Below are 16,421 nucleotides of genomic sequence, written 5' to 3' on the forward strand. Positions count from 1 at the left end.
CACTCACAAGTGGTCAGACATGTAGGTCAAACATTGGCAGGTTCATATGCCATACCTCCTACATAATTCGATTTTTCCTGGGTAAGAAACACTCTCTCAATTTCGGCACTACCTTAATTATGATTTTCCTCATGTTTAAATTCATGCTGAAATAGAAAATCGACATCGGAGCTTCATCGTATTTCAGAGAAGACGTCTTAGAGGAGTTTTTAGCAATCGTACAACTGCTGGGAGAAGTGTATTAACTCCCAACAGGAGTATTTTGAAGTACAGATTCATAATTGTCAAATGCTTAATATTGTATTTTTTACGTCCAGATTGAGTTTTGGTTTAAACACCCAAGTTAGGTGTGTCCAATTTGCACTGCTCAATTTAAAATATACACCACTCGATCCTCATGTTCACATGGACGTTTATAAAATCCTGACCACTGCACAAAGATCAAAGGCAACATGAAATCGCAGCTGTTTAATTCAATACAACACAGTTACACGGACAGCCAGAGATTGGATTTTAAATTTTTAGCTGCTGGTTCTACAACGCCTTTTTATTAATAGAAATGGACGTCAAACAACAAAAGTTTTACCACGAGCAACAATTTGAGAACTAGTTTGTTCACTTTCACCTTTTTGCAAGAACCATCCTACTACTGCAGACAACACTAGCTGCAATTAGTACACTGTTTTGTTCCATATAAAAACATATTTAAAATGCACCATGTAAAGAAGAATTGTAAGTTGACTGCTACCATCATAAATACAGCAGTAAAAAGAGCTGCATTTTACAGCAGTAAAATACTGATAAATTTTTTCCACAATTATGCTTTAGAAATAGCCACCAGTTAAAACACACCGCAAAAATAATAGCAACCACTGAAACTATTTTGATTAAACACTGTAAAACGGAAAACTAAACTTGAATAAAAAATTTTAACAAAAACAGGTGATCAAGAGTGGTATTGTAACATTAGCAAGAACAACAAAAAATATTAAAGCACATTGATTAAAATTCAACGGTAAAAAAATAGACATACTGCTTCCCTACTAATACTAAATGTTATCATTTTCTCAGGAAATGTAATACTAACTCAGCTTAATTGAAAACGATTATTTAAACAGCAGTTATCCATAAATATAAGTGAAGCAATTAAACAGAAAACTAAGAAGCTAAAAAACCTCTCCAAGAAAAAACATAACTGAAACGTTTCTCCAGACAAAGCATAAAAGAACAAGGTCATTTTTCAAGAAAAAGGTTAAGCCATTTTTGCATTCTGCCCCTCCATTCGAAACTTACTCCTTCAAGATCGAGAGCCTGCTTACATCTTGTTATTGCCCTAGCAATTTCTGCTGGTCTTGAATCTTTGCATTTTATGCATTCATTTACAGCCATAGCGTAATTATTAACAGCCCAAGCAAAAGAATTTGGTCGCCAATCTCGCAGGTCAGCCATATTATTCGAATCTGAATGAAATGCCATTTTATATGTAACAAAGGCATCAGTAAAATATCCACAAGCAGAAAAAAACTTTGCAGCTTGAATCATGCAGTGGGAAGCCATATCTAGAGAAGAATTTTCTTCGGCAAGTTTTTGCAATTTCTTACACTCTTCATATGCAGTTGGAGGGAGATCGTTTGGAGTTAAATGCTTCAGCAGTTTTGTATTGGCCTTGACAATATACTTATAAGCATTTAAGTTGGTATAAGCAGTGCCTTCAACTCTTCTGAATGTGCAATGCTCATAAAATGGGCCTCTTACTTCGAGCAAATCCTTGCTTTGCCTATGAGCTTCTTTTAAGCGTTGGTTTCTTGACTCCACATTCTCACCTGGTCGATTTTGTAAAAGCCTTGGTACCACTGCATTTGCAATGGCAATGTATTCATATATTATCCCAATGTTTGATTGTGTTTTCTCTCTTACAGCTTTACACAAATGATGAGTAACTTGTGTATAGTACTCGCACAGCTCCTGTTGCTCAAGCGACATTTTGTCCTGAACATAAAGGACTTGCCGACCATATGTGTGAAGAATGCTGGCCAAGCGTTCGACGAAGAAAATTTGCCTCAATTCTTTCTGCTCCAGAAGATTTGCGGTCTTTCTTAAAGATTTTAAAATGGCGTCATCACAAGGGAGTTTATGCGCAATCATTTCTTCGACACTTTTGAGATCTGCTGAAGCCTCCTTCCTAGAGATTTTTAACGTCTTCATGGAATTTAAAATAAAATGTTCCAGATTCATTTTGTTGAAGACAAATGAAACTTTCATGTAATTTTCAAGGTACTCAGCCTTTACATTAGATCCAGCATCCATGCAGGGTTTAGCAAGCTCCTTTGCATGCTTTTCAGCTGAAATCTGCTTTTCAAGATTAACTGAAGAGTTTCTATTGAACCACAAGAAACGATTTTTTGAAAAAGCCACTACAATATTCAAAATACTACTTGCTGCAGACAGAAGGACTTCCAACGCTGCAGAAATGTCAGTATGAATTCTTCCTTGGATTAAAGCTTGCCCAAGTAGCTCACGTATTCGGCAAGTGAGCATGATCATCTTAAAATTATTTTCATCCATTTTATCTGTATTGCCAGTGACGTCTAAATATTCCGGGAACTTTTCTGTTAATTTATTAAAATGTGGCCTCAAATAAGCCAGCTTAATGTCAGAACTTCTTTCGGTGTTATCTTTACTTATCATACTAGCTATAGCTTCCAGAGCAATAACAAAATACGATGACATTTCTTTTTTCTCATTCTCTTTCCAAATTGCATCAAATAAATGATCTTCTATTGTGATAGCACCATTGGGATAATTGAGAGGTTGCCTATCTTCAAACTGAAACAGCTCTTGTAATCTATATACAACTTCAGACGCTTCAAGCTTGTTCCTTTCATAGTTTTCTTTTGGCTTTAGATCTTTGGCATCCTTCCTTATTTGTTGGCATATCTTTCCAATATACAGAAAAGGGATGTTTTCATGATGAACAAAGTAGAGAACCTTCATGATAGACTGGCAAAGCTGATGTGTTTCAGAAAGCTTGTGTATGACCTGGTTGCCTGCTTCATCAATTTCATCTGCAGCAGAGGAGATTCCACTAAAAGAACGAAGGTAGATTTTGCTTTTTTCTTGTTTCATTGAGTTTGCAAACTGTTGGAATGTGATCTTGCGTGTTTTACAGTAAGTCATAGCCAGCAACAGATAACCTGGTCTGCAATTAAAGTGGTTTATCACATAGTTTGCACCTTCCTCAGTGAAAAGTGAGCTATTGGCGGTTAGTGCATCATCTGCAATATACCTGTAGCACAGAACTGGAGTAGTTTTGATGTCCTTTAAGTAATTATATGCTTCTTGTTCTGTAAATCCAGTCACTCTATGCAGAACAAACTTTCCCCTACCATAGATTTCGTTTTCATTGTAAAGATATTGCCTATCACCCGCCACAACAATACACTGAATTTGAGCAGATTTTTGCTCTAATTCTAGAATTGCTTCTGTCATTTCTCGTATCAGTGGTTTATCATTGTCACTGGCATTATCAAAGCCAAAAATTGCGGATATGCCCTTTTCATGCATCAATTGGATGAGTTTTTTAACATAAATCTTTTTTCTGTCATCATTAAACAGATTTTGTAGCTCTTCTTGTGTAATGAGATTGGCATCTTGCAACTGGGTTAAAAGGCATTGCAGTTCTTCCAAAACTACTGACTCCGTTTTCTTACAGTTAATTTGAAATATAACTAAAGACTTGGTTGTAGCTTTTTGATCTAGAAGCTTGTGCAACAAAACAGTTTTTCCACATAATTTACCACCATGAAGCTGCAGTACAAAATACTTCTGTAATTTATTTTTGCACAGTTGGAACTCTTTTGTATCCTGCAATTTTAAAAGTGAAGATATTAATATACAAATGATAATTCTACCTTAACTAACTTTATGTTATAACTAAATCAGTTAATATTATTGTTCTGTGCTGGGAAAGAAAGGTTCTTTGTTATAACACTTTGCAAGTGGGTTTAAAAATATAAATATAGTACTGGACTGCAAAAGTATTTGGGTATGTACCATGACATCAACTGGCAACTTGTCATATTTCCAGACATTCTTCTCTCTGGCAGCAGGCATTTTGTTTTTTATTTCACCACCCTCCGTGTATTGCAAACAGCTTTCTGACATGGCCATACCAGAAGGTAAGATAGGTTTGTCGGAGGCTATGGCTTCTGAAAACAAAACCCAAAATCTATGCAAAAACAAGTTGCTACTAAACCAATCTATTTTGCATAAGAAAGTTCGGCAAAAAATATAGCACAGTAATATTTTATGTGCATTTCTGAAACAACTACAAAAAATCTGCAAATTATTTTTCAATTACTTTTTAATGTAGTCAAAACCAAGTTCCGCCATTGACCATGCAGATCACCAGGATAAGTTTCCTGAGCAGCAATTTTTGCACGTTGTGGAATATTTCCAAAATGGTGTTTTATTCTATCCTCCCATCCATTAGGTGGTAGATTAAATTCACCTGCACAAATATTAAAAATTATTTTTAATGCATCTTTTGCTAAAATATATTAATGGTTATGTAATGAAACACTTTATTAGATTACATAGCATCATTGAGCATGCTCAAATGAGTCATGTCTGGCAACCAACAAACAATACGAAATTAAATATTGTAAAAACATTTATGCACAGAACAAAGTGAATGTGTTTAAGTTTCATACAGAAACACCTGAAACAGAGGTTTAATTAAATCTTTTCTGCTTCATTTCTCTTATCCAGTGTTAAATCATCTGTGTATTGTGTTAAAAATTTTATTTAAATATGTTTATTGTGTTGAAGAACTGCCATTGATTTTGTTCTTCAGTTTCCTTTGATTTTGTTAGAACTTCTTTCAGCAGTGTAAAAATGCAAGATGATGTAAAACGCTATGCAAATTTCAACAAAGCATGGTGAAATGCTTATGGTATTCTACCTATATTAAATGCAAATATCCGGTTATTAACCACACAAAAGAGACACTTTACATGTGTCAATAAGCAACCAATAATTTTGTGTCTTAACCCATATTCTGCTAGCGTCAGTTTAAACTGACACCTACATATTTTACGCTGTATCGACCAGTTTGACATTTAGAAGAGATTAATAAGTTTCACATTGCCCTTGAATGTATTAGGAAAAGGATGAGTTAAAAAGTTTATGTGAAAAATCAGTTATTTATGGATAATTTTTCTTTGTTTGTATATTAACGTCTTCAAAGTGCAACTTTGATTCACATAATGCCATTGCCGATTGTGCAAGTAAATAAATCACAAGCTAAATTTTGAAATATGTTTACAATGTATTAATCTATAATCTGGCCAAGTTACACTCTCATATTTCTTTTACGTCCGCCAAAATAAAAGGTTTTCCAGCGTCAGTTTCAACTGACGCTAGCAGTAGAAGGGTACAGGTTTTTCCATCAACAAAACCCTATCAGTGGCTTTCTTTTGTTACGTCATTATAGAGACAATACTACCGGTAGTCTAGCAAACGAGGAAGCCAACAGACTGGTTTCAGTTTTGGCTCGTATTAAGATTTCTTTTACGTGACCAAAGTGACAAATTTTCAAAAGTAAGGAACGTTATTAATTATATAAACGACTCCTGCTTGAAAAACTTCCTACCGCAACAAACTATCGACGAATCAATGATCCCTTACTTTGGGAGGCTTGGGGCGAAACAATACATACATAGAAAGCCGATAAAATTCGGATACAAAATGTGGGTCGCTGCGATATGCCAGGGATATTGCAATCAATTCATGCTTTACTTTTGAGCAGGGAGTGATATTGATCCTGTTCTTGGGCTTGGCGGTCTGTGGCCGACAAGCTTGTATCTTATTTGCCAGACCAGAATGGCTCTCAGTATCACATTGTCATGGACAACTTCTTTACGAACATCAAGCTCCTCAAACATTTGAAAACGAAGAACGTATTTGCAGCTGGCACAATAAGAGTGAACCGAACGGAAAAAGCTCCTCTGAAAGATATCCAAGTTATGGATAAAAAGTGAAGGGGTACCCACGAAATTGTAGTTGACGTGAACAACAAAATAGCGGTGGTTTGTTGGAAAGACAATAAAGTTGTTACAGTGGCTTCAACATACTGTGGCGCTGCTCCCATTGGCAAAGCGAAGCGGTTCAGCCACGCTGGTCGTGAAAGAGTTGAAATATGCCAGCCTCAGGTAGTCTATATGAAATATCCCAGCCTATATGATCAACCATCGAAGCAAAAAATGGTGGTGGCCCGTCTTTCGCTTTTGCGTCGACGTGGCAGTGAATAATGCCTTCTTGCTTTACAAATCCCAAGCCCGCAATCCCCATTCCAGTTTCCTTGACTTTCTTGGGTTTCGACGAAGGATTGTGGACACCTACTACAAACGTTATCGGGTACAAAATGAAATTCATAGAATGTTTCCAGCTGCCCGCTCTTCGGAAGACAAGCGCGTCCAACAGAGTGTTTGCTACGATCACTTTGATCATTGGATTGTTAAAGGGAACCAGACTGTTTTACCGGATTCCATGTTAAGCTGAACTGAAGACATGTGTTGTCATAAGCGTTTTGCGTTAATTTTTGGAGTTGTCTTATTGTTGTAGTTATTTTGCATTTTTCCCATAGTTTCCGTTGGCGCATAAGACGAAACAAAACCTGCACGTTTCCCGGAAAAATGCGCAATTTTATAAAAACTCTTTGAGAGTATAAAAACAATAATGAGTTTTAGCATTCTTTGTGAGTCAAAGGAAACAGAAATTCGTTGATACGAAAGGATAGCGAATAGGTCTGCAGTACCGTTCCTTCGAGAGTCGGTGAATGAGGCCCAGCAGAATTTGATATAGAATTTCTTCTAGAAAATATATCAGTGTGTAATCTAAGTGTATATGAGATGCAGTTTTACATCACCTAAAGTACACGAAAGACAGAATAGATCAATATAACTCTATCGTTTCCATAAAATTTAAGACAATATTGATTCCTTTATGATGTCATCACGGCGTCATCAATCCAATTTGCGTGTAAACACAACAGCGATTGCGATATTTAACGTTTACTTCAAGTCGAACATTGTGTATTAGGCTCTTTACACTGACTTAGATGCTTAAATACACAAGTACCTGTTGACAATGTCACGAAATTTACCTGTACTCTCCTACTGCTAGCGTCAGTTTAAACTGACAGACAGTTTTTCATAAATATTTAAAAATATATTTTGTTTTTGAAAAAATTGAGGTATGTTTTCCTTCACTCCAACCAAAAATCTAATTAATGCACCATTTTAAAACCAAAAACTCGAGTGTGGGAGAATATGCATTATATTTCTTGTTTCGGGGCATATAGCTAGCAGGATGTTCGGTAGGTGAAAGACATTTATAGTTTGTAAAAAAAAAGAGTCAAGCAAAATACAAAGTACTATCATAGGTTGATTTTCTTCTCTGAATATTGAAGAAATGCACAAACAATGATTAAGATTCCCAAAAGGCTTGTTAGTATACTGCAGCACATTGTACTTTCTAGTTTATAACCACCTCAGCTGCTTGTAGGACATAGACAATAGACATAGAAGTTTATGAACCAGTGGCGCATGCCTTACTCTTGCAAAAATATTCAGAAAGAGGTTAACAAAAACAAAAAGTAAAGCAAAAAATGCCGTATGACCGCACCACAATTCTTTACCAGTGTTGTCTGCAGGTAATTTTGATTTTATACAAAAAAGATTCATATCAGACAACTTGTGGTTTTGAAGGCCAAAGATTATAACCCAAGCCATACATGGTGGAAATAAAAAGAAGATAAAATCACAACAAAATCAATACCAACTGTGCTGAGCAAAGTCCTCTACAGTCAGCGTCATTACTTCACTAGAAGACCAGAGCAATAACCAACTGTCTGTCAACAGATTTTCAAGAACATTGAAATCACTCTTTCACTAAATAGGGGCGAGGCAATGAAAGTGTTAAGTGGGTGTAGGCCTTTAAGTAACTAGTAGGGGCACAACGATGTCAGTTTTAAGGTGAACAGGCCCAATCGGTATCGTATCGTGTAATCGTATTCCAATCAATCGGTAATCATTGTGGATGTAGTTTAGAGCGCTCAGCAAAAACCAAGTAATCTAGTTTGGTTCATTGCAGCTCACAGTGGCCGTTTATACAGTGATTGGATACAGCAATATTACAAAGTTTATGAACTTTACAAAATATATTTGAAGAATTTTTAAATAAGCAATTGTGTAGTTGATGAATTTATGGAAAAAATTGACTGCATTTTATTATCGGAGCTGTAGATATATAATCAGAGCTGGGCAGTTTCGTGCGTTCACAGCGTTGTTTGTGCAGAAAAAAGCATGCTCGTAGTTTCGTTCCGAGTTTGAAAAAAGAGTGTCGCTCAGTTTTGATTGCACTCGCGCTGAGTGACGCTCGTGCCCAGTTCTGTATATCCTAATGTCCAAAAAGTAAAAACAGGTTTGTATGCTAAAGTAGATGTTATGTAAAATTCCATTTACCATATGATACGTTATTATCATACCATATTAATAATATGACCTTAACTTCTTATGACTTTATTTAAATTTCAAACTCTAAACAAATTTTACCAATACAATATACAAAGTTTAAGATGATTGCCTTTATTTTCTTTCCTCTGTGTTAACCATTCATGTACATGGTGCAAAAGTTTTATGAAATCGCCTGTTGCAGCTGCTTCCGCTTGATCTACAATAATGTGTGGCAGACTAAGTCCATTCTTTAACTTCTTTGCCCATTCCCTGCATAACCCTGGATTAAAAATCAAAATCATGTAAAATGGTGAGCACAAAACACAAATATAACAGACGACAAATATATGAAATAGTGTGCTCAAAGTAACACACTTCACATTCTTTAAAAATCTATCTGTTAAAATTACAAGTAATTAGTTAACGACTACCAGAACACATCTATTCATACAAACATCATAACCAATAAAATTTAACCTATCTGGCAAGTATCTGGTAACGTAACCTATCTATAAAAAGTAACCTATCTGGCAAGTAACAGTAACCACACACCATAAGAAATGTAACAAAAAATCACACTTCACATTCTTTAAAAATCTATCTGTTAAAATTACAAGTAATTAGTTAACGACTACCAGAACACATCTATTCATACATACATTATAACCAATAAAACTGTAACCTATCTGGCGCCCCTTTACTGATCAAATTTTGTTTAACTCACTAAATCCGATCGCATAAATTTTTAGTCATTATGATACACTTGTTGTTTCTTTGATTGCATCTATCTTTAATCTTTTAACTACAAACTTAGGACAGCTTTAACTCATGTTCTTAAATCTTTTACATGTATAAACTTAGAAGTGGTAAGTTGAAATTATTAAATAAAGCAAAGCAACATGATAAAGTTTAAATTTCTATTTAATATCATTTCAAATCAAACCAGCTTTATTGCTTTTACGTGGAAAACAACTAACCTTGCCTTGAGTCATCAAAACTCCTATTTTCACTTGTTGACATTCTAGACACACATCACCCAACTTAATGTATGTAATATTATACGTTTTCAATATCAACAGATTAATTTTTTTTCTGCATTGAAATTGTAAACATGAAATTTAATCAGAGTATTACACTCTATTTTAATGACATCTTCAAGAAATTCGTATTAAAACTGGTTCAAAATGCTGTATCACAAGCGATCATAATTCATAATCAATTCTGACTAATTCACTGCTAGAAATTGATAAGTCTTGTGTCATATTGATGCATACAAAGACATATTAGCATATAATGTACTTCATTGGTCTAACCGATTTCACTGTACAGTGTACGCCATCAACAAATGAAATTATCCTTGAAAATTTTCGAATTACTAGTCAGTGCCACCAACAGCAGTTTCAATTAGAACATGGCAATTTTCTATATGACATTTTTAAACCGCAAAATATGACCAATCAGCATTCAAATTAAACTATTTATGGTGCATAAAGAGTTTAATGAATTTTTTATTTTTTGTAATGGGCTGCACAACCATCAGTGAAACAAGAGCAGCTTTTAATAAAAGATAGATTTTGCTTGAGAAAAAGTGTCCTTTGCTTTTAAGCTTTCTAAGCATCTGATATATAACACGCTGATTGCTTTCTGTCTCAAATTTATTGCTTAATGTTTTTAATACAGTATAACCGAGTGTAAGTTGCATAATTGGTAAATATTTTAATGCCGGCTTTGAACTTTTCTACTGTTTATACATACTTTCACAAATATTGTTATTCTTGTAAAAATCTTTTAGTTAACCTTTTAAACTTTCTTCAACTGGGCAGTTTTTACATCTGTGGATCTAAAGTTGGGCATGAGCACACTAATTTTTGAGCGCGCTACTTTTTTTAGCGCTCTCTTTTCAAATTGGGAGCATGAGTGGGAGCGTGTTACTATTTTAGGACTATCTGCTTGTCACTCTTTTTTTGAACAAACAATAGGCCTACTATGAAAGCACAAAATAGAAAAAGGGTTCATAAAAAATTTAAGCTAAATTGAAAATCTAAATTTTTACTGATTTAAGATCAATTTTAAGCTATGAATAATGGAAGACTGCATTGAGACAGACTTAAGGCAACTTACAAGTAACCACCTGACATGATAACGACAATAATAGGGCATATACCTTAGAATTGCTAAAGAAGAGCACGCTCTTTTTCTCAGCGAGGAGCATGAGTGGGGGCAACACTCTTTTTTTAGTGAGGAGCGAGAGCATGAGCAAAGCTCTTTTAAAAAGCGCGGTTACCCAGCTATTTGTGCATCATACAAACCTTATTTCAATGTTACAAACTCCTTTTTTATCATACATTTGTAAGCTAGTGCTGTTTCTGATGATGAACTTAAAATAGCATTCTGACTAATACAGCACACAAAGGACCCTTATTTTAGAGATTGCAGTTGGCATAGCACGTCTTTGGTGTACGCATCGCACGGAATGCTCATTGGCAGACTGGTCTCTCTTTAATCTATAGCCTCATTAACAGATCAAGATTTTACAGTAACGCTTATTTTTGTTTAGAACTAATTAAGAATTTTTTTAAAATATAAAAAAGAAGTGGACAAGCTTTTTTTATTTCTACCATTCGAGTTTAAAAAGCACTTTGAACTACCGTCTCACATTGATCAGTTCCTGTTCCAAAAGCCAAAGGTACCGTTGTTATTTTTTTTCTCGGTGCTTTTGTTGAAGGGAATTACCCAAGTCAAATTCTTGTAGGGAAAAATTATAAAAATAGAAGTTTTTGCAGATGTCAACAAAAATATTTAGCTTATAATTTTCCTATGCTATAATAACAACTTCAGCTTTTTATCTTGTTTCAAATGAAGTATTAACAATGTAGGCCTACTTGCAACGTATTATATTAAATTGGTCTATTTGATTGTAAAACTAGGCCTTAACAAACTTGGGTCTGAAGAACTGCTTTTGACTTATGAGGGTATCTTTACTGAATTTGCTCGTTAAATTATCTGACTCTATTGTTGCGTGTGGTTAGAACACTCTAACCTTTTGTCGGTCGAAAAGTTTTAATATTACAACATAATAGTTTACAAGAAAAGGTTTTTACTATAGGTGCTGTACACTTTCTCAGTAATACGAATAACCAAGAACATAAGTAATACTACTGCTCATAAGATGTCTATTGAGTTGCAATCACCATGGCAGCTCAAACAACTAATCTGTTGATTTCGATGATTCACTCGGCTAACTCTGCTGGGCTGGTAGAAGTGCGAGCTTACAGTACATAACGTTAAAGCGATGGGATGTAAAATTTTCGACAAGAAAAACGCTGTGAGTCGTAGCAGGTGCAACGGAAAAAAACAATATTTTCACAATGTGAGATACATGTAGCTAAAGCTAACACATTGAAACATAGAAAATAATATAATAAAAATTAATCATTGCTAAGTTAAGATGCGAGCATTTCCATAAAAGATTTCTTATCAGCACATATGCTGGAAAACAACCTGGGAACATATTAAAAGGAGTGTTCACACGAAGTTATTCAGAGCAAGTTTCCAAATATCAAACGACAGTTAAAGTGTTTGCCAAAAACCAAATTCATAAACTTCAAGCAATAATTATAGAAAACACTTTTGCAAGAAATGATGTAATGATATTAAAAAATACCTCCCAGGCCGCTACAAATCAATAACTAGAAAACACTTTTGCAAGAATGATGTAATGCTACTGTATTAAAAAACACCACCCAGGCCGCTTCAGGCCCTCCATGAATATGATTGAGAATCTATGATTCTGGGGGGTTCTTTTTAGAACTTTAATAAACTACCAGGCTTCTTATGACTGGTTGTGACTCCCGTTCTTCCTTTGTAACCCTTAAACACCTGGGTGTTTCGCCAATCACTATTACCTATGTGGGTCGCTAGCGACCCGGTGTAGGTTTTTGCGCTAAAGCTGTAGTAAGAATGTATCAATCATGTGAACAAAGAAGGGAGATGGTAATATGTACTTTTAACCAACGAAATAGTTAACAAAGCTCAAAAAACTTGACAAAAGATAGTTCAAAACAGCAACATAACGAAGTGCCAGTGACAAATTGCTTGGTTACTCTTCACAATATGAACAAGTAACAGTGACAACTCTGTGCTCAGTGCAGCAAGCTTCATCGCAGTTGCTGCAACATTCTGCTGTCTTGCGGTCCAACGTTTACAGGCAAATGTAACATGTTTTTTTTTCGCTTACCAGAATGGCCGGTCTCAGTGGTTGGCTGTTGTTTCTGCTGCAATAAACATTTTCGCACTGCCGCTTTTGTAGGTCTTGAAAGCTGTGAAATTTGCATTCGACGAAAAAGCCAAGGTTGAAGAAGCTTCATTCCGAGTATTTCCAAAAACATCTTTTCCTTTGCGGCTTTCGCCATATTTGTTCGTGTGCTCAATAACCATCTCTAGCATGTCTTCTTCAAAAAAGCACAAGAATGCTTCTACTTCATCTTGAATAAATTTTGCAACTCCTAATGAGCCTTCAGCTGAGTGTTTTATGTTGCAAGCGCGTGTGCGAGAAGGAGCAGAGCAAGCTGCAGACCATACACTTCCATCTTTCCTTTGAAGAATGAGTTGTCCATGCTCTGTGACGTAGATGAAGACGACTGATAGCCTTCAACTTCACTCCCGCTATTTCCGGAATCGGAAACTTCTTCTTCACTGTCATTAGTGGCGTTGTCCACTTCCTCTTCGTCCGGTTCAAAATCACTCACTTCGCTAACAACAAAGCAGTCATCACCGACCTCTTCATCATCTTCAGACTAGCTATGGATCATTGATCTAATGTCAGCAATGTTTAGTCTTCTCTCCACCTTAGCAATTTTTTTTTGCAAAAGAAAGCTTTTATTACAAGTTTTTTTTATATATTTTCCAAATACTTTTACGTTTGTGGTACATGTGTTATTTTTATCATAATGCACATTGGAAATTTTTTGTTACGCTATTACCTAAGTGGGTCGCTAGCGACCATATAGGTTTTTGCGAAGAACGTTTAATAATTTTTTTAGGAAGTTACAAATGAAAACACTTGGCGTTTATGAAAGTCTAGGTAAATAGTAGCTTGAGTAATACACGGAGTATGGCGGTAGTGGGGCGTATAGTATGGGAGGTACGTGCTTGCAAACTTTCATTCGGGGCGCTAGCGACCCACCTAGGTGTTTAAGGGTTGATCGCCTCAAAAACGTCAAAATTCAGAATAGTAGACTATAGACGATGTATTGCGTAGAACGCACACTACCTTTGTGACCGTGTCACAAGTAGAATGGGTTATTTGGTCGGCATGGTCAGTGCCTTCTGGCAGCTGACCTTGACGTACAAACGAACCACTGAGGAAACATGTCAATAATGAGCAAAAACCACAATTAATGACGTCATCCATAAATTTAGATTTCCCTGTAGCGCCAACTGCCACCACAATTCCACAAAGTAAACTTGTCCTATCAAATAGATACGACCTATCTGTTATGGTTAGCGTGGTGTGAGAAGGAAAATCTGAAGACCCGTTAAGTATAAGCTTTCCTTACGTTAGATATTTTGTTTTATGGGATGTACTTTGTTATATGTGGTGAGTTTTAGGGAGGAGGTACCGCATTATAAATAAATAGCCTACTGTATTTTGAAACTTTGTCTAACATAGCGAAAGCGCTAGCAAACGATTCTGATTTGTTACTCGGCGGCGCCAGCTTATACTGTCGAGAGTGGATATTGCAATGTTAATTAATATTGTATGTTTTATTTATATAAAGCCATTAAACGTGATAGTTAAAAAACTTACTCCTGTTCCGTGGTTCTGCTGATTTTTGAATTCGCGTAAAACTACAAAGAACTAAATGAAAAATGCTTCATTCGAAAAATTCATGTGCAAACAATCTTGTTAACCGGGGTTCGAGTTGCGAGGAATCATCGTAAGGTTTAAGTCGTGGAAATGCATTTCGCAGTTTGAGGATAAATTTCCCATAACACAATAGAGTATAGACCATTTTGTGATAAGTCAACACAATTGTTACGTAGGATTCGCTTAATACATAACAACGTTATACAGTACTTCCTCTATTATCCGTCCCTCGTTTAACCGGCATTCGATTATCCGGCCGAGTGATCAATGACTTTGGGAGGTCGTTTTTCTTCGCATGATTGCACTTGCAACTATCATATGCGTGAGATTACTCTGGTTTTTATTTTTCAATTGACGTTGAACCGCCGCCGTAGCTACTACCGATTGAATGGTTTAGTGAGGTCCTCCGATTGGACCCGGAGCGGCTGGCAACGGCCGAACCGGTGTCCGAAAAGACGATCTAACTTGATCATTTAGAGAAACTAAAAGTCGTAACAAGGTTTCCGTAGGTGAACCTGCGGAAGGATCATTATCGAAACGAACGGAGGCTCCCGCTCGAGCTGCGGCGGCGTCGCCGGGAAACCGGCCGCCTCTCGCGCTTGTCGAGGTCAAGACGCGCCCGTTGAGGCGCTCGACAAGGCACAAGTCTTTCACGGGCGTCGAGTACCCCCGCAGTTTCAAGTGACGGTCGTCAGATCGTCCGCTCGGCGCTCACATTCAAACCTGTGACTGCTTCGTAGAAGCTGAAACGATAAACGATGATGGCTCTTGGCGGTGGATCACTCGGCTTGCGAGTCGATGAAGGACGCAGCTAGCTGCGTGAATTAGTGTGAATTGCAGGACACATTGAGCATCGACGTTCTGAACGCGAATTGCGGCCTCGGGTTAATCCCGGGACCACGCCCGCCTCAGGGTCGTCTGAAAAGCAATCCCGGCGCGCCCGTCGCCCGGGCGAATGCGGAGTCGGACGGAGACCTGTGTCTCCGCCGTCCCGTCGAAGTCAGCAAGGGTCCGGCACGCGATCGGAGAGCGCGGCGGCGGCGGATCGACCTCGAAGAGGTGTCCTCGTTTCGCCAAGTCGCCGCGAACGTCGTCGATCCTCGGCACGTGTGACGTCTCTTACATTTCGGCCTGAGGTCGGACGAGACTACCCGCTGAATTTAAGCATATTACTAAGCGGAGGAAAAGAAACTAACGAGAATTCCCTCAGTAACGGCGAGTGAAGCGGGATGAGCCCATCGCCGAATCCGGTCGCTTTTGGAGCGCTCCGGAATTGTGGCATATAGAATTCGTCTTGCGCGCGTCGCGGGTCGCCCGCGTCCTTCTGATCGATCTGATCTTCTGATCGTCCCATAGCGGGTGTCAGGCCCATGGCGGCGATTTGCGTGCGTGCTCGGTAAAAATACAAATTCAATTATCCGTTTTTTTGCTTATCCGGTCAGATTTTTGAAAATATTGGCCCAACTTGACCGGATAATCGAGGAAGTACGTACTATATAACAATAATAACACTCGATCGAAAGCGGGTAGTGTTCACTAGAAATTCAAAATTTTGTTCCGTAATTTATATACAGTACTAAAATACCAGTTCTCGAGCACCTCTGCTGAGGCAATCTGGTAGTTGGTGCCAGAATTACGAATTTGCATTTTGTACTCAAATGTTTTCATAAACAATGCTACTTGTACTCATAATGCAAAATCAGTACAGCTCGGGAAATATCTATTTTTAGTAGGCTACGTCTTCGAATTATATACTGTATTTATGTTGATTATTCTGTTAAGATTTGATTTTATTTAACTTGACACCAATATTTTTCGGTGAAGTTACATGCCCAGCTTGGAAATTCTTTAAATTATCAGCTGAGGCGTTGTCTCAGTATTATTCTCAAATCTCAGTATTATTCACCAAATTGTTGCCAAAAAGAATGCAAGATTTTACAACGTTGAGCCAATGTGTCTCCAAGCCTAAGCGATGATATGCACTTAACTTATTTCGGTAATGTTAGCGCAAAAAGGCACACAGAAATTTGCACGAG

At 37.1% G+C, this 16,421-nt stretch overlaps 1 protein-coding gene and 1 non-coding gene across 2 annotated transcripts; one reads left to right on the forward strand and one right to left on the reverse strand.

Moving 5' to 3' along the window:
• Positions 1–394: 394 nt before the first annotated feature.
• On the reverse strand, positions 395–9,629 carry LOC143451870 (uncharacterized). Its single transcript, XM_076952631.1, has 5 exons — positions 9,494–9,629; positions 8,647–8,796; positions 4,361–4,510; positions 4,054–4,208; positions 395–3,864 (listed from the first exon to the last, which is right to left on the reverse strand). Exons 1-5 carry the CDS (start codon positions 9,534–9,536, stop codon positions 1,234–1,236), a joined length of 3,129 nt encoding a protein of 1,042 aa, XP_076808746.1. The 5' UTR covers positions 9,537–9,629; the 3' UTR covers positions 395–1,233.
• A 5,519-nt stretch (positions 9,630–15,148) lies between these two features.
• Positions 15,149–15,302, forward strand: LOC143444364 (5.8S ribosomal RNA). The gene has a single exon (XR_013113716.1). It is a non-coding gene; the product is annotated as a 5.8S ribosomal RNA (ribosomal RNA).
• The last annotated feature ends 1,119 nt before the right edge of the window (positions 15,303–16,421 follow it).

The sequence above is a fragment of the Clavelina lepadiformis genome, chromosome 1 (genome assembly GCF_947623445.1).
Source record: "Clavelina lepadiformis chromosome 1, kaClaLepa1.1, whole genome shotgun sequence".
NCBI lineage: Eukaryota > Metazoa > Chordata > Ascidiacea > Aplousobranchia > Clavelinidae > Clavelina > Clavelina lepadiformis.